Genomic DNA, 25,882 nt, shown 5'->3' on the forward strand with positions numbered 1-25,882 from the left:
CTGATAAAACAAACTGTGTTTTCAGCAAATTGTGCTTCTCAGTGATGGCGATACTGAACAATCTTCTATGTATAGACAGAAATGTGCACTTAGGCATACTTGAGCACTGTGGAAGTAAGGGGCCATGGCAAACAAGTTGCAACATGATCCTTTATTAATAAGAAGAATAAACAAGCACTTTTACATCCAGTATAAGCACTTCTCTGCACAATCTCATCACATTCATGGTACCAGAAGGTTCCAATTCTTGAAGCCAGGAACTTGTGTAAAGCGGAGCACATGCCTGCCCCATCAAACGGCATCCAGAAACTGGATAACAAGGATGACAGTAAGGTGCCAGTACATAGACTTATTCTAACAGGAAGAGATAAAAGCTCCCAGCTCTGCTGGCATATTCTGTAGACTAATCCACCTCAGTCAAATCTCTCTCTGTCTCTCTCTCTCTCTCTCTCTCATTTTCTGCTGTTGCACAGAAAACCCCATTGAGACCCTTGCTGATTCCCATACTAAAATAAGTTTAGAGAGTGTGTGAAGTTCTGTAAACATGCTTAATAACATGGTAGAGACAGCTGATGGTGGGCCCTTAAATTGCTTTGCGAAGATATTGAGAGTACCAAGGCACAGTCATATATGTTCATTCCTTTTACAATCGTCAATCATCGGAACATGTGGCGTACAAGGCAGTGACTATGGGCTGCCTCTGCTGTCACATCTGCTGCAGTAATGTCGACTTAGCTGCTGCTTCTTTTGCCACACTGACACGCAACCATCTTGCAGCAGGCTTTTCTGTGTGCAAGTCTAGCAAGCTGGTTAGCATCGAGGCGACTTCCAGTGAAGGAGATCAAATGTCTCAGAAAGGTCAGACTTTCCAGGAGTTGTCAGCATCCCCCTTCTGTAAGGAACCCGCAACACCTTGCTTTGCATTTTTCTAAGTAAGGAGTCTTCGTTCTGCAACACAAATGTGCATGTCTTACTGCACAACGAGTGATAGCTGTGAAGCATCCAGGCAGGGAAAAATAAGAGCTCAAGGCTTCACTACTCTGCTCTACACTGTAAATATAACTGTTGAGATTTACTCAAGCATTTCCCTTCCACTTGGTTAAATGAGTAGATTTTCATGAAGCAGGAACTTACATGAATCCAAACCTGGTGCTGTGTGCAATGTGGCAAAAAATGCTGCTAAAATGACTCGTGTAACACACCATTTCAATGCCCTACACCCATTTGGGAGATTGTTTGTGCCCCTGGTATACAAAGATTTGCAGATACAAAGCGACTAACGTTGGCACCGATAGAGCATGACTACACAGGTGGGCAACATTCCACAGTGTTTCAAAACCACAGCTGGATTGAAGCACAAATCCCACAATAGCAGGAAGTGTTGCCACAGCTATAAAAAAAAAAGCATCACGACTTGTAGACGGCCACCGGGATATATACTGCATGGTGCTTAGTATGTGTGTGTGTGTGTGTGTCTGTGTGCACCCACTCCACTGACTGGCTTCCATTGTTTGGCACACACGCACAACTGCCACAATTAAGAAAGTGAATGCCCCGAACCTAACTTAATGCCATTGCTTTAACTAGATGGAGGGCACAGACAAAGCTTTTTTTGTCTTTGAGCACTGCAGCTTCAAGGCGCTCAAGCAAGGCTGCTAAATAACACAGAGGGTGACAAAAAGAAAACACTTGGAACCAGGGGCTGAACAGAGTAGCCCACAGTTCCAACAATGGAATGAGAAAGCTGCCAAGTAATGCTTTCAGATCAGCTTAGATGGCAGATCTGCTGGGAAAAAAAAATATATATCAATACCACAAGGTGGTAACAACTACTTTCACACTGCAGGTACTGTAAAACAACTAGATAACACGCACACACTTTACAAAAATATGGATTTTGTACATCTCTCCACCCGAGGTGCATTCACCCAGCACAGTCCAAAAGCAAAATGTCATTGCACATCTCCGCTTTTGCATCCTGCTAGTCTAGCCAGCTACAATGTCCACTTTCACAATGTCACTGACACAGCAAGTCAACAGAGAGAACTATGAACAACAGAATACATGTGAAGCAAACAAGGAGCACACATTTAAGCCACACTAACAATGTAATAACATATGGGTAAACAAGCTATGGTGGCCCATACACTCAAAGATAGACAAGACAGTAGAAGGGACAGAAAGGAGTTCCATCATCACTACCAAGGAAGGCATTGAATGAAGCTGTTTGCTTTGGGTGCAGTGCATGGTAGCCATAGCAATTGAGAAGACATATGCAGATGAAGAGAAAGCACAAAGCTCAAGACTGGCTGCTAAGCAGCATACCTGTTCTTGAATTTTCAGAATGGCACCAAGAGGCCTCTGTATGTACCATTCCAGCCTGCAAGCTTAAAGAAGGCCAATTCTGAAAACAACCTTGAGTGATGTGTGTAGCGACAGGTTGAGGGAGGGGGAGGAGTTGCACATTATCTTTCAATGTAGCAAGTTACAAGGAACTTCTGCGATTCAGGCACAGCCTTCTACAATTTGCCTAGCAACTTCCTGTACAGCAGCAGATTACAAGAAAGGCACTCAAATGACTAGTGTTTCACTGACTTGAATTTTCTGAAGGCTCACACCTTAACCCTTTGCCATAGCATGACTCCGTAACAGAAGCACGGTGCCAATAGTGGTACATCTTGTGCTGTGGTATCGCATGCTCAGTTGTTCCCATTCAGGGTTTTGTATAGTCAGGTCTCACAACTACCTTGCACTTCTGATGACCTGAGGCAACTTTGAACTTGAAAAAAAGAACTTATAAAACCACAGAGGAGAACATTTGGGCAACAGTGCATAAAACTATGATTCATGCTTCCTACAACTAAACACTCACATCTATAAAAAAACAGTAAACAGGTAAAATACTCATATTTACAACAGGCATATTTACATATGTATAAAGTAGATATTAACTAACATTACCCATATCTTTGCTCTTGTGCAGAACAATGCAAAACGTTTTATCTCATGGAAAAACAACACTATAACAATTCTCAAACAAAAAGTATTTACGAAAAGCCTTGCTACCAGCATTTAAAACTGCAGTACTATAGCTGACTACAATACAGTCAAGCAAAACACACATATGGACAGCCTTGTTGCTACAATATCTGGCGTGCTGTCTTGTGTCTGCCAGCATTCAAGGATAACAGGCATAACTGCAACAGTGCACTTCTCAAAAACAAATAGAAAGGAAAGGAGGCAAACCTCTGAGCAGAAAAGGGAGCCTCTAGTAGAGGTCCCCCGATTGTGCTCACATGATCAAAGCATGATTGGCCTCTTATGAGGCGGATACGGTACAAGTACCTGACCAAGCATCAAAGCAGGGTGACCCGTATAGTGTTTATGAAAAAGCCTGCAACCGACGCCAGAACAGACTCCCAACGGGGGAATACAGCCCGTGGTTCCCCTGTTGCACAGCAAGCTCACTTTTATATCACAGCACCGTTAACAACCGAAAATGCGACGCTCAAGGGCTCCCAGTGTCGAGGGAGAGGCTGCTCAGGCTGGCTCGGCAGCAGCCACAAGAGAGGAGGTGCTCACAGTTCGCTGAGGCCTCCATCCGGGTTGCCTGCTGCAATGCTGCTCAGCACTCGGTTGACAAACTCAGTCGTGTGTCCGGCCACCTTGACTGAAACTAAAAGGAAAGCATCACGTCTCAGTTCAACAGCTAGGCTACGTGGTGGACATTGATTTCAGCAACAAAAATTGGAGGATGCTTAAGCTTCGCCTTTAAGAGTGGAACTAGATAGCATTCAAAGATCCCTAACTGCTTCTCACGCTTCCTGGCAACATATGTAACCTACATACATACGCTGTATGTATGCAGTGTATGTAACTGTAATGTTTACCAGGAAACGCTCACGGCGAACGCTATGCACGAAGGTGGGCTTTCTGGTCGAAATGCGGCCTCTTGCATGGGCCCTGATGCAGCGGAGACGAACGCCATCTAGGAGTGTTTCAAGGAAGCGGGCGCACCTCTCCGTGGACTCTAATATATTTACGCGCCAGCGTGCGCAAATGGCGGACGCTGTCTCTGGTCTGTGCATTGTAGAAATTTTTTGCGTAACAGATTTATGTTTTCTTGCATATTAAAATTAAAATCCGAGAGTTATCATGTCTGTAGGTTGTGTGTAAGTCGTAGTTTACGATTTTCCCACGTATTTTGACTTAAGAAGTGCAATTAGTTCAGTGAATTCCTTGCGTCACATGAACCCAGGCCTAGGTATGTGTGGTTCGAAAATCTTTTTGCCGAAACGATGCCGGACACCGATGCCGGATGCCGATGCGGGGCACCGGATTTTCTGCGACATGGGCTCCTTAACACTATCGCGTTAAAACCTATGTGTGCACTGCATGGTGTGGGGTATCAAACATGCCCTTAGGGCAAAGGAACCACAACACAGTAGTGCAGACAATCACAAGGGCACTTATTATGCCTTTTATACACCAATCTATCCAGCCGAAGTGTTACACATAGAAAAAACATTTGGAGGACACTGAAGCTTTGCCTTTAAGAGTGGAATGCGATAGCGTTCAAAGACCCCTTACTGCTTTTCATGCTTCCTGGCAACTGCAGCTTATGTAACCGTAATGTTTACCAGGGAATGCTGGCTGTGAACGCTATGCATGAAGGCGAGCTTTTTGGTAGAAACACAGCCTCTGGTGTGGGTCAAGCTCCTGTTATTGTTTCGCACTTTTAACATTTCAGTTTGAGAAGAGCTAACATAAAGGACATGCGCTGTCGGTGTTTTCTTTCATTACATTTGTTTGCGGGCTGCCGTTCCCAAAGTACGAGTAATAACTTGGCAAAGAATGATAGACAAAGTATGAGCAACTGCGGTGGTAGAGAAGTGGTTGGGTATGCGTGGTTCGGAATTTGGTTCGAAATTCTTTTTGCTGAAGTGACGTCCAACACTGACATGGGACGCTGACGCCGGATTTTCTGCAACACGGGCTCCTTAACGCTATCACGTTAATATGTCAATGGGTGCGCAATAAATCGAGGAAGTCCGACTCCATGACTGGATAGTGAGCGAATATGTTCGCTCCTGTGCTGGACACCAATGCCTAATCGTTCACTTGTCTGTATGCACAGCTAGCCGACCCCAAGCCAAAGAGGCACAGGTGTCAGAGTAACCCTGCTGTTAGGTGCGTTAGCAACGCAACATTCGCACCATCTGTCGTACTAGTATGCAACTGCACCGACTGCCACGGGTGCAACATCATGCGATGAAGCTGAGTTAAAGGAAATGTGGGCCATGCGGGAAAAACAATATCAGGTGACGCGTGAAAGTCAAGCGTCCCAACAATGGCTACAATGCTGGTTGCAATATTCACAACAAAGAAAATTGCTCCTCTAACTTTGTTAGTCACCCGAACATGTTGCCCCATTGTTATTGCACAGCATTTGGCATTTGCTTACTGGTTACAATAATTATGCTTCAACAGGCTGTGTGGAGGAAGGAATGATCCAAGGGCACTTGGAGTGCAAGATTTTTTTGAAGGAGTACTGATGCATTATTTTTGTTTCACTTACTTGTTTCATTTTACTTTAATATTTCAACCTGCATTTTCTTTGGTTCACCGTAAATAATTTTATTACTCAAAACAAGCATTTATTTCACCATGAATGTGACATCATTGTGATTGGTCATGGTCATGTGGTATCACTATTTGCAGTGGAACCTTGATAAAACAAACACTGATATATCAAACTATCGGATTTAACAAAGTAAAACTAAAATATTTCTTGTTGATATTAGCATCTAATGAATATATCACGAATATCAGATGTAATGAAGATGTTTTCTTGTCAGACACGATTTTGTGATATAACAATTTGTTATAATGTGGTTTAACTTCACTGGGACAGAAGATGCAATAAATAACCACATAAGTAAATCAGTGTGCAATGGTTCAAGGCCACACTGTGTCAAAAGATCAATGCATCTCTCGGAACACCAAGCTTGTTTTCTTCGGTCTAAATCAAAAGTTCCTTCATATTCCTTCACAGGAGATGAAGGGTCTTGGGAAAGGAGAGAAGGCAAGGGGGGACAATTGACATTCACAGAAAAGAATGAAAGAACTGTTATAAAATATGACTGCTCATTCATGTTCACTGGTTATTCAGGAATGACTCACCATGTCTTTTAATCAATGCCTCAAAATGAGCAGATGAAACTTCATGCCTGTCTGCTTGGTGGCTTTCTACCTTGTCACGCAAAAGCTTCTTGGCTTCTTCAAAAAGGGTAATTAGTCGTCCTGGGAAGAAGAAAAAGAAAGAAAAAGAAGGTTGTAAAGATGATGCAAGGAAAACGTCCATTTAATATTCAAGCCCCCCCCCCCCCTTTTTTTTTAACTGAGCTACAACTACCCAAAATAATAAGTGAAAAAGCACTCATTTAGTACAAAATGATGATTTTATGCCCAGTAAGTTGTCAGCCTCATTGCACGTGCATGATTCATTTTTTTTTCTTCTTTCTTTTTTCTTTTTCTTTTGAGCACATATGTCTTCATTTCTCAGCAAACTGGCTGCTTAGATATTTTCATTCTTTTAAAAGCATGCCTTTCACACCCTCGTGTGTCATAAAAAAATGCTGCAGGTACAATGACTTGGAATCTATATACAGTGAAGCTTTGTGTGAGCGCATAAAGAGTCGAAACACGAGTACAAACGCGCACGCACACACGCGCGCCACACACACACAAGCGCGGACGCACATAAATTATACCGAGCCTTTTGTTATGCAGAGTTGTTGACTACTAGTGAGTACAACGGATGCCTTGAATGTATCGTGGCTTCGGAGGTAGCATGCAGATACGTAGGTAGTGTAATTCGAATCCATTCTATCTGCAAGCAACGTTTACTTCCTCATTAACGTGCAGATGCAGATGTGCGAAGGTGAGCTTTCTGTTTTTTTTTCTGCCCAGCCGGCGTTGTCGTAGATGTGAGTGCCACCTAGTGGTGCTGCAAGGAACCCAGTGGTGCACATGCTCCGCTGTAATTGGTTGGCCTATTTGGCGACAGAAGAGCCACACAGCTCCCACGGTCACGAAAACCTGGTGATGTTTGCAAAGAAAAGCTTCGCTTTTAAAACTGCTAACCTCGGCCAAGTACAGAGGTCCACTAATATCACTAATCAAACATAGAGGTAGGCAAGATTATGTTAGTATGTTGTCTCACTGTTTTGCACACGCACCAGCAATTTCTATTATATGTATATATAGGGTGCCCCAGCTAATGTTAGCAAAGCTGTTCAATGATAAAAAAGATTTAAGAAACTCTGTGCAAGATGCGATCTCAAGACCAACAGTGTTTGGTGCACGTTAGAAAACCCTTGGCCGTCAGAATGAATCCAGAGTCCTCTACTACGATGTCCCTTATAACCCACTTGACATTACCCCAACAGACCTTTTCTGCAGACCTCTGACGACTGAACAATGTAGATTTTATAATTGTATCTTGCACTGGTGTTTTTCAAAATTTTTTTGTTCTGTTGAACAGCTTGGCTAACGTTAGATGGGACACACATTGTTTTTTTACTGTGGCAGACAGGACAATAACACCACCTTGTTGGATTACTTAGAAGAGTGTGAATTACATGCATGACAAATAGCTCATTTGAAAAATCCACTCATTCATATTTTAATCATTTTACGGCACATGCTGCAATTGCAGAATTGGAGCCAGTGAAAATTTAGCAGGAGTCCTGAGATTAGTCTTCCAAGCTCAAGCAAAAAAATGTTGATGTGCACGCTTCGTTGTGGTGATGTGTTCATCATCTCCTATGCACACCTCATTGGTCACATGAACAGTCCAAATTTCAAACACTTTCAGGAGCATTAGGTGCTTGCACATGGAGTTGTGCATACATGCAAGAATGGCCAACGCTGGCCTCTTCAACTGCACATATTTGGAGGTGACAGCGACGGGGGCTTCATTCTGAAGTCCTAGCCTCATCTGTAAAACACCGACTACACGGGCCACTTTAAACTTTACATCACACTGTACAATAGACCTATAAAGTTAATAATGCTGCAGAATTTGTGTGCTTGTGTAAATGCATCTCGTTCCCTTCACCATCAATGTTTATCGCTCCTTTCTTTCCCCCTTCCATGGACAGAGAAACAGGCTAGAGCAAGTTAGCTCACGCCAACCTTTCTGTTTTACTGTAAATAAATTATCTCTTCAAGGCTAGCACTAGTTTCGAGATATCCATGTTGAATCTGTGCCACAAAATACACTGGCATTCAAAACAGTTATTTCTCACACTGCCTAAGGAAGACTTTGTTGTAAAAAGATATGTGGAATGCCAGTGTGTTCTATGGCTCATATTCACCACGTATGCCAATTGTGCACACAAACGCATGCAATTTATTTTTTCCCAGTCCTGACAGGGTTCAACTGTCAGCTATTTTGTAATGGCAAGAGCACAGCCAGTAAGGCAATGCGGGAATATATTTCAGCCTGAACTGCACATGCTAACCGATTAGATGTATCTATTAGGGTATATCCCATTATACACAAGATGAACATTCTGTACCTCAGGCTTTGCCTACAACATTTAACTTGATAGATGTCACATAGCTTGACTTGCATATAATATGGCTTATCAGGTGCCCTTCATGAAACATCTTGTGACACATGTACGCACACAGAGCTTGTTTTGATGCTGGTTATCTGCGTTATCAAGAGACCTTGAGATTCCCGTTTCTCGAGGACGGATGGCATGCACTGAAAGTACGAGGTCGAGGGCAATCACAGGTTACCATGATAAAATGGTAAAAAACAATACCCCTGTGTAATATGGTGGTGTAATGATGTCTTACAAATATCTTTCACTGTTCAACCGTGTGTGTACACAAACAGAGAAAAGTAGAGTACACCATCACAGTGTCTGTTTAAATAGTACAAATGTAAAGTCAACCAAACATGGTCAAACTTATGAAACAGTAATGTGCACCTGTTCTAAAAAGAAGTTAGTGCGAATAAATCTTAAATTGGGCCTGACAGATAGCACTGTTCCATCTTTTCAGTTGGATTTCTGGAAGAGGCAGAAATTACCAACATGAGAAACTGCAATGTTCAGGAAGATAATTAAATTATTACCTAATTTGAATTATTCACTTGGCACACTTTGCAATTGCAAGATTGAAGCCAAGTATACTCGTGGACAACTTTCTGTGGCTACGAAGGGAAAACTACAAAGGTGAAGCTTCTGCACATGTGTTACCGTGCCAAGTAGTCTGCCAGCGTTTCACAGTGCTTTTGGTTGCTCGGAACAGACACTAAATCGATGCAGCTTCCATGTGCAATGGTTTTGCATTAGCCCAGACGCGGAAGGGAAAAGTCCCAAAATAAGTAAATTTTTACATTCAGTGCTGTGTTTTGTCTTATTTAACTGTTGCTAATAAGGTGTTTACGTTTTCTCTTCTCCAGCTTAACTAATGTGGATGAAAATGCGGGACTCTTTTCAGAAGCACTATCATTTGTGCATGCTTTGCCTCCGTAGCTTTTCTTTCATAGCCACAGAAAGTTGTCCACGAATATAGTAGTGAAGTCATGTCTGCTTAGCATAAGTATTAGGACTATATTAGGACTATTCTTCAAATGAGCTGTGAAATACAGTAGTCTTCTAGTTAGCAGTTTTCCTAAAGTGGTCCCTCTAGCAGTTTGGGACAATCTTAACTGGAATGCCAATGCATTCCTTTAGTAGAATTTACGGCCAGGCCAGACATATCACAAGATATCCTGACTTACCAATGTTGTTGAAACGAAAAGTGCAAAATCATTTCATTCTATCAGTGCTAACATACAGGGCAGAAACTTGGAGGTTAGCAAAGAGCCATGGAGTAAAAAATGTTAGGCATAACATTAACAGACAGAAAGAGAGCTGTGTAGATCAAAAGAAATGGGGATAGCCTCTATATACTAGTTGACATTAAGAGGAAAAATTGAGTTTGGCAGGCCCTGTAATGTGTAGGGCAGATAACTGCTGGACGATTAGAGTTACAGAATGGGTGCCAAGAGAAGGGAAGTGCAGTCGAGGTCAGCAGAAAATGAGGTGGGGTGATGAAATTAGAAAATTTGGAGGCACAAGTTGGAATCAGCTAGCGCAAGACAGGCGTAATTGGAGATCGCTGGGAGAGGCCTTCGTCCTGCAGTGGACATAAAAATAGGCTGCAGTGATGATGATCTCGAAAGTGGCCCTAGCCTTAGGATTTCTCCTAAGCAGACATGACTTGATTACTACTCAGCTTCAGATTTGCAATATGTGTCCTAAAGTGAATAAAAAGTTTAATCACTGACTTCCTTTAATTAGCTACTGTGACCTCGTTACTAAAACAAATGCTACAATAATTGAATCAGATGCACACACTTGCACAATTCTAAAAATTGGGAGGGGTGGGGTAGGGCCTTTCCAGGATGCAGCTGCAGGGTGCGTCTTATATACTGCTTCTTTGTTCAGTCTAGCCTGGGAGAATATTACCCGCCGAGGTGGCCAAGGCGTTACGCGGCTGAGTACGAGAGGTCGCGGGTTCGATTCCCGGTTGGGAAGGCCAAATTTCTATGGGGGGGGGGGGGGGGGGGGGGGGGGGGGGGGAAGCGCTAGTATACTTTGATTTCGGCGCATGTTAAAGAACTCCAGGTGTTCAAAACTAATCTGAAGTCCCCCATTACGGTCTGCCTCGCAATCGCATTGTGGTTTTGGCACGCATTACTCCACAATTTTATATTACTTTTTTTTTTTAGGAGACGGTGAAACTCGCCGGAATGCTTCCCCCCCCCCCTTTTCTTTCACGCACCTAAATTACATGCTATGCGGCTAGAGTGTGACTCCTGCTTTGCGAGCGCCACTCGAGAGTCTCAATGCCGTGGCCGTTCTGGGCGCGCTTGCGCGACCGCATCGGCACAGGATTCCGAGATGACGGCGGCGCGCGGAGAGAGAAGGTTCAAAATGGCGGCGACCCGCCGTCTGCAACAGCGGCCCGACGGTGTTGAAGGAGCACAGTTGCGCGCGTGCCAAGATGGCGCCATTGGCAACCGCGCGCGCGCGTCTAACGAGCATAATAGGACTGATAAAAAAGCTGCGACAAACAGCGTGCTGCGCGGCCACCAACAGGGCGATCGATAGTCCGCTTGCTTTCTAATTTCAGTTAACGAAGGCGGGCCAATCCAAGTCGACAACGCGCCCATGACGTCACGCGACCCCGGTGCAGTAGGCTGTGATTCCGCATGCAGAGGCGAAATGAGCAAGAGAAGCCGATCGATGGCCGAGGGGGGGAGGCGGGGTTCGTAAACAAAAGACGTTCGGCTCTTACGGTGCTCCTGCTGCAGGCCGTACAGCTTGAGCTTGTTGGCTTCGTGCTGGGCCTTCTTCTTGAGGCGGCAGGCGCGCGATGCCAGCTTGTTCTTCTCCTTGCGCGACTTGTGCCGCGCGTTGAAAGGCAGCTCGCTCACGGGCGTTAGCTCATTGATGACACGGCCCAGCTTCTTGAGTTCCATACCGATGTTGTAGAGCTTGCGGGGGTTTGGCGTCAGGTCATTACCGTCGCCACGACGCGCCTTGCCCGCGTGCTTGACGCCCTCGAGATGGCACTCGGGACTGAACACAGGATCAGTCACGTCGTGCAGCACGTGCGGGTCGGCCGAGTCACGCGCCATGGACAGACGTGGGCCCTTGGGTCCTTTGGCCTGAACGTTGTACTGCCAAAAGTAGCGCTTCTTCTTCTTCTGACCGTCCGGCGATCCCGGCTCGGCGGCCTCCTGGCTCGCGTGCGACTCGGCGTCTGATGTCAGCGCCTCGTCAGAGTCCTGGCTGCTGAAGCCCTCGTCCATAGACAGCTGGCTCAACTGCGACTCGGGTGCCGAGCACGAAAGCCGCTCGGCCAGGATGCGCGCGCGCGGCTCACCGCTCATAGGCACGTCGCTTGGCGCAGACTGGGCCGCCGGGCTCGCCCGTACAGGCTCGACCAGAGTGCCGGTGAGCACGGCGCGCTGTAGCACTGGCTCGGCCTGCAGGGGCGGTGCTGGCGGGAGCGCAGCCAGGCAGGTGGACGCTGGCAGGCTCGTAGAGAGGACAGGCGCGAGTATCTCTGTTTTGGCGGGTCGCGCCAGCAGGTCGGCTAGTTGCGAGGGCGCCGTGAAGCTGCTCCAGCTGGCCTGTTGCTGGAAGTCGCGCAGGATGTCGTTAACGTCCAGGCCGTCCAGGCCGGACTCGTCGGCGTTCAGCTCGGCCAGCGTAGGGTCTTTGAGTGGCGGCTGCTTGTCAGGCTTTAGCATGGCATCCAGCTTGCTCAGTTCGAAGTCCATGCCCCAGAAAGAGGGGCTCTGGTCGCCCAGCTCGTTCTTGTCAGGCACTCTCGAGTACGGGTCGTCGGCCTCGAGCTCCCACAGGGCCTCGGCTAGGTCGGCCTTCTCTTCCTTGGGTTCGGGTCCATACAGCCCCGCCTCCTGCGCCTCGAAGCTGAGGCTCTCCACGGACAGCCACTGGTCCGGGTCAACGCTGCCCTCGAGTTCGGGCAGTCGCAGCGGGTCCTGGACGGTGCGCGGGGCGGCCGGCGCCCAGCCGCGCGCTGCTGCCCACTCGGCCGAGCCCAGCATGGCTGGCGGGCCCAGCGCAGAATCTCGGGGAACCTCCAAGGCTGCGGCTCGATCTGCAACACGCAATTCGCACAGCTAAAGGATTCGCACACTGTGCGGTCTCATCAGCTGAACTAACCATAATTATGCGCTAACATCACGGCCGCCACATGTAGAGACTGCATGTGGTGCTGAACCGCGTCTCAACGCGTTCAGAAACGTTTCTACACAAGTATTTTTTTTGTTTTCTTTCTTAACGTCGCTCTGTTCTATTTGGCTGGAAAAGCGGGATTTTCAGGAAGAAAAAGAAGGGGGGGGGAGGGGGGGCTAGTAGGTAATTAGGAGTTGCGGCCACAGCGACTTGTTCCCGCGACCTCGTGCTTACCAGCGCAACACCATAGCCACTAGACCGCCGCGGCAAGCTGTCGCGAACATTATTATCCTTCTACATGCAGCAAGAAATATATACGAGCTTTCAAAAAAAAAAAAAGAAAGCGAAAGACCGCATGCCCTCTGCCGCAGCCTTCAGACATTCCTGCCACTTTTCGTGCACGTCACGACGTCACACAGAACGTGATAGCTTCAGACGTAACTATTCGGTACCTCAAGCTAGTGCAAAAACGTCCTCCACAAAGCTATTTTCAGTTCGACTTTTCGCCACATCAGTTTTGCATTTCCGGTGTTCGGCGACGTTCAAGTTCTGCTGTTTCGGTATTTCCGTGCGCTTACGTCCTTCGGTGCATTTCGCACCTGTGGTTTCCGTGCAAGCGTTGTGGAATTGTCTAGACGTAGAACGAGTTGATGTCACCCCTTGTCAACAGAGAGAGAAGTTTAATGATACGAAATGCAGAGAGGTCGGCCTGAGGTATATTCCTCTGGCCAGCTACTCGGCGTTGGGAAAGAGGGTTGTCAACAGAAATTTCTTATGCGCGCTTCAGCTACGGTTTCGCTTGTCGCAGGGTGAAAGCTATTTATTTAACAAGCGTTGTACCGTGCGGACTACTACGTTTAGAAGCGTTAGTCGTGCGCTTCATTCCAAATCTACCAAAATTACGCCGAGGAAGATATTGTTGCGGTATTTATCGAAACAAAGCGGAAATCTCGTCTCAGTTATTTCTGCGACCAGCGCATGCGCGGCGTGAATCAGCTATAGCGCTTCCGCAGCTGGCACTATACTGCATGTTGGCTGCTTGCGCGAGACGAAACTGGACTCTGACTTCATTTATTTATTTATACTACAATCCTTTCTTTGGGGATTTGGGCAGGTGGGTTACACAAATGTAATGATAAACTATATATAAGTTTGCACAAAGGAACAAGCAATGGAAGTTGCAATTAGCATGACACATTATTTAAAATGTAAAACAATTACACTAAACTCTATATACAAACGTTAGTGCTGGCGCGATTTCTGCACTGTCGGTCAGTTTACTCCACTCAATAACAGTTCGTGGGAAAAAAAACTGAGCACATAAAACAATTATTTATAATGCCAGAAGGCGCTATTAATACGTCATGGCACTGCCTGGTGGCGTATTCAGATGATAACTGATTTTTCTTATATCAACGTTGTAATGCTCTTTAATTAACTGATAGAGGAACTTGAGGCGGGGGCAACAGTTTCTCTGATTAGTAGATTAAATAAAAGTTAATTTATCGATGTGCATCCGAAACTACTACTAAAAGAAAACAAAGCGAAACTCATTTCTTCTGTGTTTGTACACTCTGTCTAATTCATCGATGTTTGCTTTAATGCAAGAGTCGAAAATAATAGCAGCACAATCAAGTATTGACAGTATCGCTGACTTGCATGCTAACAGTTTCGATGAGTGCAAATCAATTTGTCTGCTGACGTTACCGCAGGCACATATCTTAACGAAATTCGACCAGCCCTGCCCCGCCCCCTCCCCCTTACCGTTTCTTTCTTTATATACAATATCAGTAAATCAATGAAGCTTTTCTCACTCGTTTATCTCGATCGTCATCCTCCTACTCAGCAGGTTCTCGACTTACTTCGGGGCGTCCTGAAGTGGCTCACCAGCCGCTGCTTCTACAACTTTAATTCAGAAACGAAACACCAATTCGTTTCGCAAAAAAATAAAAAAAAATGCAGTGGTGAAGAAGTGCTAACCGGAACAGCAATATATTTCACCAAACATTTAGTGTCTGCATTTCTCGAAACTCGTGCGAGGCACACATTTTCTGAGTACATGGTTATGCTTTTCGTACTGGTCGACGTTGATTTGATAATGACATAACCCCTTAATGTTACTAATTGAAATAAAAGAGAGAGAAAAAGAATCAGTGAACACTAGTTATGCACGGACGATTAGCCGGCCAATTCTGATATAAAAGAAATTATCGTTTTGTCCCGAATCACCCGCTTTTTTTCTTTTGATAGCCAGAGACAGTCTTCGCTTCCTAACTCGTACGTTATACAAGTTAGACGATGTTTCGACACATCCTAATGGAAATGCGAAGGCATTCACCCAGCGAGACCCGAAGGTAACGTCCGCCTTCCAAAAGCGCTGGGATTCAAAGCGGATGGAAGCATTAACCGTTCAGCAGTCTAGATAAGCAACATACATTTAGAGTATTGGTGGAATGAAAGCAGGGAAGAGATTGATACGACCGGATTCGTTACAGGCATTGGTATCTGTGCAAGGTATACTGAATAGCGCAGAAGCGTGGAGAAGAATACGGGAAAGAGAGAGCGCTATGGCATACCAACAGGCCCAAATTGCCACGATGATAGATGTATAGCTTTTAAGGAACATACAAAAGATGAAGAAGCTGTAGGCAAAATGCTGGATTTTATAAGCACGTAGAGGTCACCTTATTAGCTCAAGCAGGTTAGGTGACTATTTGCCACCGCCCCGTTTCAAAGAGATGCCAATAAAGCATCATAATGAGGCTTTCGAATCTAATTCTGGGGTTTTACGTGCCGAAACAACTATTTAATTATGTGGCACACTGTAGCAGGGGACTGCGGATTAATTTTGACCAACGGGGGATCTTTAACGTGCCCTCAAGGAACGGAACATCGGAGTTTTTGCATTTCGCCCCCCATCGAAATGCGGCCGCCGCGGTTCCGGGATTTGATCCCGTGACCTCGTGCTTAGCCATAAAATGATGCTTTCCCGATCTTAGTTTCGCCAGAGGCACTGCTTAGTCCTGACGTTAAAACAAATTCGCTCAGCAGCTATGGTGTTCAGTCCTGCGTAAAAGTGACAGGTGTTTCGAAATGTTGAAGGACAGACAGCCTTTCATGCGAAACCGCGGGCGCCACGCTGTATGTACAAGGACGGCATTTGGCTCAGACGTTGCGCGACAGCGTTGCTTGGTGGCTAAGCAAGCTTACCACGTCCAACAACCGTTGCAGAGCCCCGTCAAAAATGCCGTCCGGTCGGATGTGTGGCGTAAGCAGAGTACTGCGTTGTGCGAGTTGGTGCACAGTTAATCCGAACGTGTAAAAAAAGAAGGCGCCTTCTCTTTTTTCCACGTGATTTATACCGTGTGCCACGGTACGTCGGATGTGAGTGAAGTGCCGCGTTATATGTCACACTTTTCTCGCTCGACAACTGGCTGTCCTGCAGCTCACTACAGCGCGTAGCTTTGTCCATCAGCAAAATGTTTCGTGCGAAGTGCCTAGTTTTCCGAGCTCAGCGACCGACCTTGTCTGCCAGCATCGCGCGAGACGCCGGAATGGCCGCACTTATTGAACGCATTTCCCGCGCCAGGGAGAGTGCGAGCATTCGAAGGAGGCCCCACGAAGACCACAGTTACCACATGCCTGCCGACACGGTCCGCCTATACTGCAAGGAGAGTGCACCATCAACGCTCTACATCGCGTCGCTCCGCGGAGCTCTGCAACATCACTGCTTGAAATGTGTCGAGAGGTTATTCTAATCGTGATCCGAGTATGCGTGCCGCTGTTCTCAACTACGAGCTTCTTTTTTTCTGATGTTTTGCTATAAAGCACTCGAGCCTCGACAACACTGCAGCAGGGTGACAGCGCAAGCAGAACCGACCCGCTGAACAACGCAACCAAATGCGTAGGTGCAGCACGTGCGGGTTACTGCACTCCTCGATTCTGCGGGAAGCACTACGACCCTTCGCTGTCACTGCTTTTACTTTTGGCAAAAGTTGCAATGCTCATTTTTTTTTTCTTCACGTCAGGGGACTTACTGTAAGAAAAAAAAAAAGTTAGCTCGTTAGGTACCCTGGCGTAGTGATTTTTTTCAATACATACAGGCCTGAAGTATGCCTCATTAAATTACGTTGTCGGATTCTCTCTGAATTTTTACCTAAACAGGTCTGGTATGGTGCATTACTCCCTTTGCATTTTCTCTAATGAGGAGCAGACAATTTATCACTTATTTTTGTCGTGCCGCCGCTTTACTATATTGAGCAAAATAATCTTAAAATTCCCTTTCGCAATTGACCAGGACCTGACAATGCCCGTTATCCTTTCATTTGGAGCTTCGACTATCGGATACAGTCACAATGATCTTTGCGCCGCCGTCCGGGAAATTATTAGTGGCCACTGCTTCCTTTATCATTATTATTTTAAGCACATTTCAATTCAGGCTATACGTCTTTCAATTTCTTGCATCTGTCACACAGACATTTTCAGTTTTCGCAAATTTTCAAGTGGAAATTAATTTGTAAGTTCACCAGCTTTATCCACCCGAGTCTTGTCCGATCCACTATATTACGGCGAAGCTGTTTATGACTAGAGTTCCGTGCATTTTTTTTTTTCATGTCCGTCAACAAATTTGCGTGAGTAAAAACTATCATAATTAGCAACGGCTCGTGCCACTGCTTGCGCGTTCGTCGTCTTCTTCCACAGCTGGATCCGCTGCCGCTCATCATGCTAGCGTTCCAATACTGTCCCTCCTTCTACAAAGGCACTGACGGCACTAGCCCACTGCATCCCGTCGGTGCGGTGATTTAGGTCTCACATTCTTCGCCTCAATATATCGCGAAATGAAAATACGAATGTAAATAACGAACGTACAATACGAATGAACGCGTATGTATAAAAATAAATCTGTGCCTACATTTAGTCACGATGACCACCCATCAAGACAATAAATGTGTCCGTACCTTTGTTCAACATCATGTGTCACTGGCTTGTCGCGTGCTACAAGCTTCGCTGGTCACCCACCTTCACAGAGTGGAATGGCTCATGATTTTAAATTAAATTCTGGCACTTTTTATGTGCCAAAACCACGATCTGATTGTGAGACACGCCGTAGTCGGGGACTCCGGATTAATTTTTGACCGCCTGGGTTTCTTTAACCTGCTCCCAACACACGGGCGTTTTTTTTTTTGCGGTCACCGTGGACGGGACTTGATCTCGTACTTAGCAGCGCGACGCCACTAAGCAACCACGGCGGGTCGCCACATAGTGGGTCCGAGCCACGACTTCAGAGGACAGCAACTTTCGACTGTGTTTCTCGCCGCGCCCGAAAGCTGATTGTAAGCTCGGCCACTAAGCGGTAAATTAAAAGGTGATCAAGTAGGCACAGTTTAAACAAACGAAGAGGCCACACAACTGGTAAGCATCGGACAACGCACAGTTGGTTCCATCCGCGGTCAAAGCCTTTCGTTAGCTTTACAGTCGAGCGGACGCTGACGACCCGTATAGCCGTGAGCAATGTTAGGGAGCAATGTTAGGGAACAGTGCAAATTAGGGTATTACTTAACCAATATATATACCGATCGATGAGCCACTAATGGCTTCTCGAATGCAAAGTGAGATATTCCTTGTCACATACAGCTCACGGGGGTACTACGCCTGTCATTGCGTTGAGTGTACACGCGCGAGCAGGAGTTTGGAGAACATAGGTATGGTATGGTATGGTATTCCTTATGCGATGGCGCACACCCACTGAGGGGGATTGGCCAAGATTTGGATGAAATTAGGCTATCTTTATGAAAAACTGAAAATGGTAAAGCTAACTGGAGGAAATGAACAAAAATAAAATGTTTAAGAATTCAAGACAATCTCTTTGTAGCAATTATAAAATCCTCCACAGTTGAGCAAATATCCCTGTGGCACTGTCCAAGAGAGGAGGCTCCTAGAGAAATGATATTTATAATTGAAAAGCTCAAACCAAGCTGTGTAAATCTTGATTCTAGATTTTTTCTTAAAGAAGTGAAACGATGCCGCGATTTTTCTCTTCCTCGCCAACCTGGGTCAGCATCGGGCTGCTGTGCTGGGGGTTCGAAACCAACTGCCGGACCAATTTGGGTCACGGGATATGTGACAATGGGTGCGCACCGCATTTAAATTAACCTTTCTGACGCCAACTTGGGTCACTGGTTATGAGAGAGAGAAAAAAAATATCCTTTAAAATTTATCCGGTGTTGGGCGAAATCGGACCCGCGTATGTATTCAGGCAATCTTGTCTAAATCCATACGCACGCCACGCGCGGACTTGGCGGCGGCGCTGCGTCATGCACACATGCCTGGTACACGACACGCTTCGGCGGTGGCAGTACGTCGCTACACTTCTGCGACATTTCTCGTGAGATGGATTCTGCAGAAGTCTTTTTGTTTTTTTCAGCTTAGGCACGGAGGTTAAAATCGAGTTGCATGGCCCATGTTCACCTGCTCGACCAATGCGATGCTTTGAAAGAGTACAGAATAGCAATCTGGACGAAATTCGATTTGTTCGTACATATATATCTTTCAGTTGGACGACCATCTGAATGAAATGAGTTGCTGATGAAATTATATAGGTTCGGCATTTCGATTCAACATGCGTGTTTTTTCCACGGGCTATGCATTCCAATGAGTAGAAACAATTAATCGCACGTATATTTCTATCATGCCGACGCCAACTAGCTCTTTCAGATGATCGCCGCCTGTTACGATTGTGACTTCCATACTACGACACATACCCGCAAATGGGGATCGGCCAAGAAGCGGCCGGTACATTTAAAATGAGAAGAAATCAAGAAACAAGTCAAGGGTTGTAACATGGCGTAGCACGGGTGCGCGAGAGCACATGCGTGTGCGCAGGAATGAAATTGGCAAATTCACAGCATTTCATTAACAGCTCCATGAAATGGCGATGCGGACAAATTATCGCCACAAATAAATGTGTTCTCCTTCCACGAAAGCATCGCTTAACACAGATTCCAAAAATGTGCGTTGGATCTGCATAATTTTTATTACTGAACGCCTGGTACGGCGCTACAGTAAGCAGCGGCTCGATGTGTTGCGGTTCCACACAGGGATTGGTGTTGGAGAGATGAATATTCAATTAAGCGCCAGCTGCAATGAAGGTACAGAACGTTGTTGAAATAAAAATCAAAGGCAGCTTGAACGTTTGTACATTTCATTTCTGGAGGTCAGCGATGACTTGCGTGAGACAGCTTGAGAGAGCTAGTTATAGGGATGAGGAGCCATCTCCCAAACTAACATGCCCAAGCCGGCGATTCTGACAAGAAAGAAAGAAAGCTACCACCAGCATGTCCTGTAAGAAGGTTCTGAATACTTGGAGCGTTCATACAGGACAACAGTCTCAAGTGCTGAGCTGATGGTTATTCCGTAGAAGCCACGCTTGGTGTAAGTGAGGAATGACCATTCAAGAGAGGCGTTAACCACATGAGACGTCATTAGGCACAAAATGACGAGGCGTACACAGAAGAGCACCAATGCGCATCGAGGATGACATGTCACCTAGATCGCGACGTCGTGAGCACCGAAGTTGACAGCAGTATACGTATTTCCCGCGTGTTCACACTGGAAATGGTTTATTCTGGCACATCTATGTGCTTCGGGAAGTGCAACGTGCCACGGAGCTCGGCAGCCGCCGTTTGTAGTGACGAACGACTGCGGACTCTGCAGGAAGCCAGGTGAAAGGAACGTTCACATTGAACTGCTGGACAATTATTCAGCGCGAATATATCTCACACTTAATGACAACGTGCTACAGTTTCAGCGCAGACACAAAACTGGATGTTGAACGGGAACTAATGGTCTGCGCTAAAATGCAGCGGGGCGAGGTGTCCTCAGGCAAAACAAACTTGCGAGATGAGCGGCTCGCAATCCTCGTCGCCAGTTGCTGGCCCACCACAGACCGTTTACATCGCGTTCAGAAAAAGAAAGCACAAGCCGCCACAGACAAGCTACCCATGGAGAACGGGAAAAGGGCAGCGTTTGAGGCTTGGAGAAGGCTGGCCGGCTGAAAAATACTCGCAGATTTCCACTATTCTGCGCGCAATAAAGGATGAGTCAACACGACCACAGCTTGTCGACGCTCTCTCCCAGCGTGGCTGCAACAGCTAGGTAGGCCCCGTGGCTGGCAGACACGTGCTCCTAGCGCACGCACGCACCTCAACCAGGCTGCTGCCGAGCCGCGGCTACGACAGAGCCCGCGGCGCCGCCAAGGGCAGCTGCTGTTCCACATCCTACTCTCGCCCAGCGCGCAAACAAAAGAGCTCCCCGCGAAGCACGTGCTCAGCGACCTCGGAGGCAATGCGTCATCTGCGAGAGAAGCCGTGTGACGCAATCCAGGCCTCCCGCTCGCGAAGACCGCCGGCTCAGGGCGGATCCGCCGTCGCCAGACCGACGCGCGCCACGCGCAAACAACGCAACCGGTCCCGTTATCAGCGAGAACCGATTCCTTTTTCGCCGCCCCGCAACAGCTTCCTTTCTGGCGCCACGTGTCCGCGAGCGAAAGCAGCGCTGAGCCCACGTGACCGTACGGAAGAGGGCCACAAGGAAGTCACCGTTGGCAGCGATGCGCACTGAAGCTAATACTAGTTGCTGGCTACAATTTCACCATCGCTACTTAAGATTACACGAAAGCAAGACTCGTGCGCTTTTGTTTCACACACTGGATACAAGCGACGCCGTGCCCCGTTTACTACTTAACAACGGTGTCTGACTGCTGTCATTTGCCGTTTAGAGGACAAATAACTCATTTCAGCATAAGAACGACGACGTTTATACTCTGGTTATATGGTCAAAAAGCGAATGGGTATAAAGTCAAGGCACTTTTTCAGGTGCTTTGATCTATCTATCTATCTATCTATCTATCTATCTATCTATCTATCTATCTATCTATCTATCTATCTATCTATCACCCACCCACCCACCCACCCACCCAGACGGGAATGTTAGCAGTGTCCAGCGCACGGGACTATCTATCTATCTATCTATCTATCTATCTATCTATCTATCTATCTATCTATCTATCTATCTATCTATCACCCACCCACCCACCCAGACGGGAATGTTAGCAGTGTCCAGCGCACGGGACCCAGTGACTAGCCTTTCCATGGCAAGCAAGGCTGAAACGAATGACCTTGACACTTTTAAATACATATGTGAGAAGGGAAAGAAAGAAAAGAAAGAAAGGTGTAATACGGCAATGCCAAACGAGAAGAAAACCCTCCGATATCGAAAGGGGAAGGAGGAGCCAAAGGGGGTTTCCCCATTGCGTGACGCGCTGATTGCTATCGCCTTTTTTTTTTTTTTTTCGCATCCACTTCACCGTCTTCACTTTCCTACCCAGCAGTATTTATTTTTCAACATTTTTTTTTTCAAACGACTTCGCCGTATGCAGCAAGAAACAGACAGAAACAAACGAGGGAAAACAGGAATCAATGCCGCACAAATCAGGAGAAACGAGAAATAAAAAGTGACAAGGAAAAGCAGCGAGGGAGCACTAAAGCGAAAAGACAAACTCGAGAAGCGAAACACACCCGAAAGTATAATGAATAGAAAACGAAAACACAAAAGAGCATCAAAGCAGAGTTTGCGGATTCGCGAAAGCCGCAAGAAAAAAGCCGAATGATGAGTGCCAAACGAAAAAAAAAAAAATGATCAAATAATAATAATAAAAGAAAAACGAAGGGGGACGGGAAGAGAGGCCCCCTGCTCTTTGTGTAAGTGCATGTCTGCGCGACCTTAGCATTGGGTCTTTCCATTTGTGTTGTGTTGCGTGCCCTTGGCATCGCTGGCCGTCGACTATCTGGCGATGGCCAAGGAAATTGGGCCGCTGCCTTGTGCGGTTTGGGGGGAGAGGGAAGGGGCGGTAAATAGAGTAATAAAAAAAAAGAGTGAAACAACACCCCTCTTCAGAAGCGCTGTAGCGCAAGAACGTCGATATAGTGCTACAATGGCAAATATATATATATATATATATATATATATATATATATATATATATATATATATATATATATATATATATATATATATATATATATATAGCCGCAGCGACAGTGTACCAAAGGCAAGGTTAGGCTTCCGCTATCAGCGATGAACGTTTGCGCCAACAATTCACTTGGAAGGGGCCGGCTTTGACACGAAGGCGAGCGCATTATTGTGCACAGACTAGTGTCTGCACATCAACAGCACAGCCGTGGGAAAGGGACACGAAGCCGGAGGCTAGCGTCTTGTATTGTGCTTTATTTCGTCATCCACAACACCTGGCATCTAGAGCGCCGGGCGAGGGCAAAAATAATGTCATCATGACATTTCCACTCGCCACCATCTGCCGATAAAGGTCAAGGTTGGTGAGCAAGCTTTAAAAGCCCAATAACAAGGCGGCGCGCGCGAGAGAAAAAAAAAATAGAAAGAAGAGAAAGAAATATAGTAGGTCGATACACAAGAAATTCATACATATCAATCGCAGACGTGGCACAACCCACAACTGTGCAGCAGTACCGGCAATACTTTAGTTATAGTTTCACCAAATATGTCAGCACCGCGACAAATGAAATCGTTAATTGACAGTATACGTAAGAAGTTGGCCGCAGACGGAGATGCAAATAAAGCTGCCAGTAATGTATATAATACGTGTCAGGAAGATTTGTAAATGCATTCCCCACTCATCTGGCCTCGATTATTTTTTGTAATTGTATTGAATAAACAAAAAATAACAAAGTTAACCTCCTGAAAACATACGAAGTGCAAAATATTTGGTCACGTGCTGGCAGCAGCAATCTATAACCTAACAATTCATGTCTCGTCACCAAAGAGCATGAGGGCCTACGTGTGACCGCAGCTTAAAAGGTTCCCGAAACGCCATTTGTTGAGCCTAATAACATTTAACTGATTTAATATGTTTTCTCACGCCGCAAATTTACATGACGTCCTGAAAACCAATGCACTACAGAGTAAAACAGATGTTTTGTCACAGAGTTGTTATTTAAACACTATTTTATTTGAGTCGACATTTGCGTAAGGTCAAAAACCCGTAGAACCGAAGAACTGTTTCTGTTTCTTTCAGGTCACAACGCGCGGCTACCCACGTGGTGTTACTGAACCCCGCTGTGGCATTTCGCTTCACTTTTACTCTAATGCATCACATGTAGCATTATGAACGGAACAAATTTTACTAAACAACAGCCAAAAAGGTAACGAATCTTTCGTTTGGCAAGGCAAGTGAATGAAAAGCGTCGCACAAGCGGGCGCTCGAAGCACACCCCATTCCAGCACCGGCCGGATTCGCGGATTTCGCAATGCGACCTTGAGTTTAGCGATTCTCTTCCGCTTTCTTGGATAGGACGGCATCCTCAAGTGTATACACGTGTATCTATGCGCGCGCGAAAAAAAAAAGGGGGGGGGGGGTGAGCGGAATTAGGTGAAAAAGCATCGCGGTGAAAGCCGAGCGACACCGCATTGGACAGCATCCGAAAGCGGTTCGCTCGGCCTTTCCCGCAGAGGCAGAGCACTCATGCGGCACACGGCCAGCAGACGGCATCATATCCACTGCGTGCGCGCGCCTTGGACATATCAAGTGCAGGGCCGAAGCCAAGGCCTCGCTAGGGAACGCGCATAATCGTGCCCGCAGCCTTGACAATCGGCGCGACCGGGACCCCCCTCGACGGCTGCAGTTTCCGCACGCTTTCGATTGGCGAGCACGGCGGAGACAGGTAGCAAGGGCCGAAAGCGGTACGAGGAAATAAATGGGGCCGTCCTTGGAGCGCGGCTGACCTTCAAGGCGGATTGTGATGTAGGCAGAAAGGATGTTGATCCACGAGTCCTTTAGGAAAGCCCCTCGTGGACACCATGCGCGCGATTACAACACACGATCGGCAACGCTAGCTATTGCAGGAAGTGCTGTAGCCATACCTCGGTTAGGCCTCGAGAAAACGTAACGACTGATCAAGATGAACAATATAGCATGTAGTTTTGAGGAAGAAAAAAAAAAGTGATGAGAGTGTTCAACAGAAAAGAGTGAAACAAGGCCGCTGAGCCGTTAATTTCAATGTGGCCACATTGCACACACATACAATGTTTCAAGTCCAGGCAAAATTGCGTAATAGCGGATCTCATCGAGGAAGGCCCCCTCCGTGCGCCTCGTGCAGAGAGCGGCTCGCAGCACATGAGACAGCGCGTTCTAGAAACTTCGAACAAACGCTAAGTCCGTTTCGAGTTTCATCATACAATACGATCGACAGACAAGCAGTTCACGTTGCCGTAGACCTCTATCGCTGGTCATTTACCTCTATCGCTGGTCATTTAGTGCTTAAATCGCTGATAAACACATGCAACCTCGAGCAGATGTCGAGGGCAAGCCACCTTACACCATGTTATGCCAAGAGCACATTCTGCCACTGACGGTAAGCCTTTCACACAATCGGAGCAGACATGACGGAATACAGAGCTGTAAAAACAGATTACAGCGTTGTACACAGAGATCGAGTCCTGACGAGGCTAGTTTTTAGTCAAACTCGCGCAACCAAACATGAGTGATCAGATGTCACAGTTCGTAAATGACAATATAATACAACATGCCAGTAGCGATGTGCACAGGTACACTTACGGCAGTACACCGGGGTCTTCAGACGATTTGCTTCACAAAAAATTCGTGGCAGTCAGTCGTTTGCACTCGTACGAACGTCGCGTAGCTTCTAGTCGCTGTTGCTTGTAATTACAGCAGTAATTAGTTTAAAAAACGCACCGTATTTCGAATTAGTTTCCACTCGGTCAGGATTTGTTTTGGTTCTGTAGCTCACAGCAATCACATGACTTCTTTCCAAATCGTCGCAGCTCAACCAATGGGGGCTCTCGCTTCCAGGAATTGCTCCATGATGGCTCCACCTTTGCGGGAGAAGCTTGGGAGAATATGGAGTCATCTGACTGGCGTTCAATGGCTGCTGAGGATTACATTGAGCGACGAAACCACTGTTTTTACCACTCAGCACCCGGAACCACTGTGATTTAGCCCTCAGTAGGAGTTAAACTATTTTGAGGTTGTACGTTAGCGCATTATTTGCGCGCAA

At 46.4% G+C, this 25,882-nt stretch overlaps 1 protein-coding gene across 2 annotated transcripts; it reads right to left on the minus strand.

The window, feature by feature from the left end:
* Positions 1-130: 130 nt before the first annotated feature.
* Positions 131-25,880, minus strand: REPTOR (repressed by TOR). 2 transcript variants are annotated; one of them, XM_075676437.1, is made up of 4 exons: positions 25,423-25,880; positions 11,365-12,699; positions 6,184-6,303; positions 131-3,676 (listed from the first exon to the last, which is right to left on the minus strand). In XM_075676437.1, exons 2-4 carry the CDS (start codon positions 12,644-12,646, stop codon positions 3,579-3,581), a joined length of 1,500 nt encoding a protein of 499 aa, XP_075532552.1. In that variant the 5' UTR covers positions 12,647-12,699; positions 25,423-25,880; the 3' UTR covers positions 131-3,578. The 2 variants fall into 2 exon arrangements, with proteins under 2 accessions (XP_075532552.1, XP_075532553.1); XM_075676438.1 differs by lacking the exon at positions 25,423-25,880 and adding an exon at positions 14,591-14,682.
* Between the last annotated feature and the right edge of the window lie 2 nt (positions 25,881-25,882).

This window comes from Dermacentor variabilis, unplaced genomic scaffold (genome assembly GCF_050947875.1).
Source record: "Dermacentor variabilis isolate Ectoservices unplaced genomic scaffold, ASM5094787v1 scaffold_12, whole genome shotgun sequence".
NCBI classification, from domain to species: domain Eukaryota; kingdom Metazoa; phylum Arthropoda; class Arachnida; order Ixodida; family Ixodidae; genus Dermacentor; species Dermacentor variabilis.

Bases quoted from the DNA above. Each gene is read 5' to 3' on its own strand.
- REPTOR (XM_075676437.1), bottom strand. From the start codon at position 12,646: ATGCTGGGCTCGGCCGAGTGGGCAGCAGCGCGCGGCTGGGCGCCGGCC. The intron at 6,304-11,364 runs GTAAGAGCCGAA...TCTTCTTCCCAG, and splicing joins CGGCCTGCAGCAGGAGCACC to GACGACTAATTACCCTTTTT. The intron at 3,677-6,183 runs GTGAGTCATTCC...CTTTCCTTTTAG, and splicing joins GGCATTGATTAAAAGACATG to TTTCAGTCAAGGTGGCCGGA.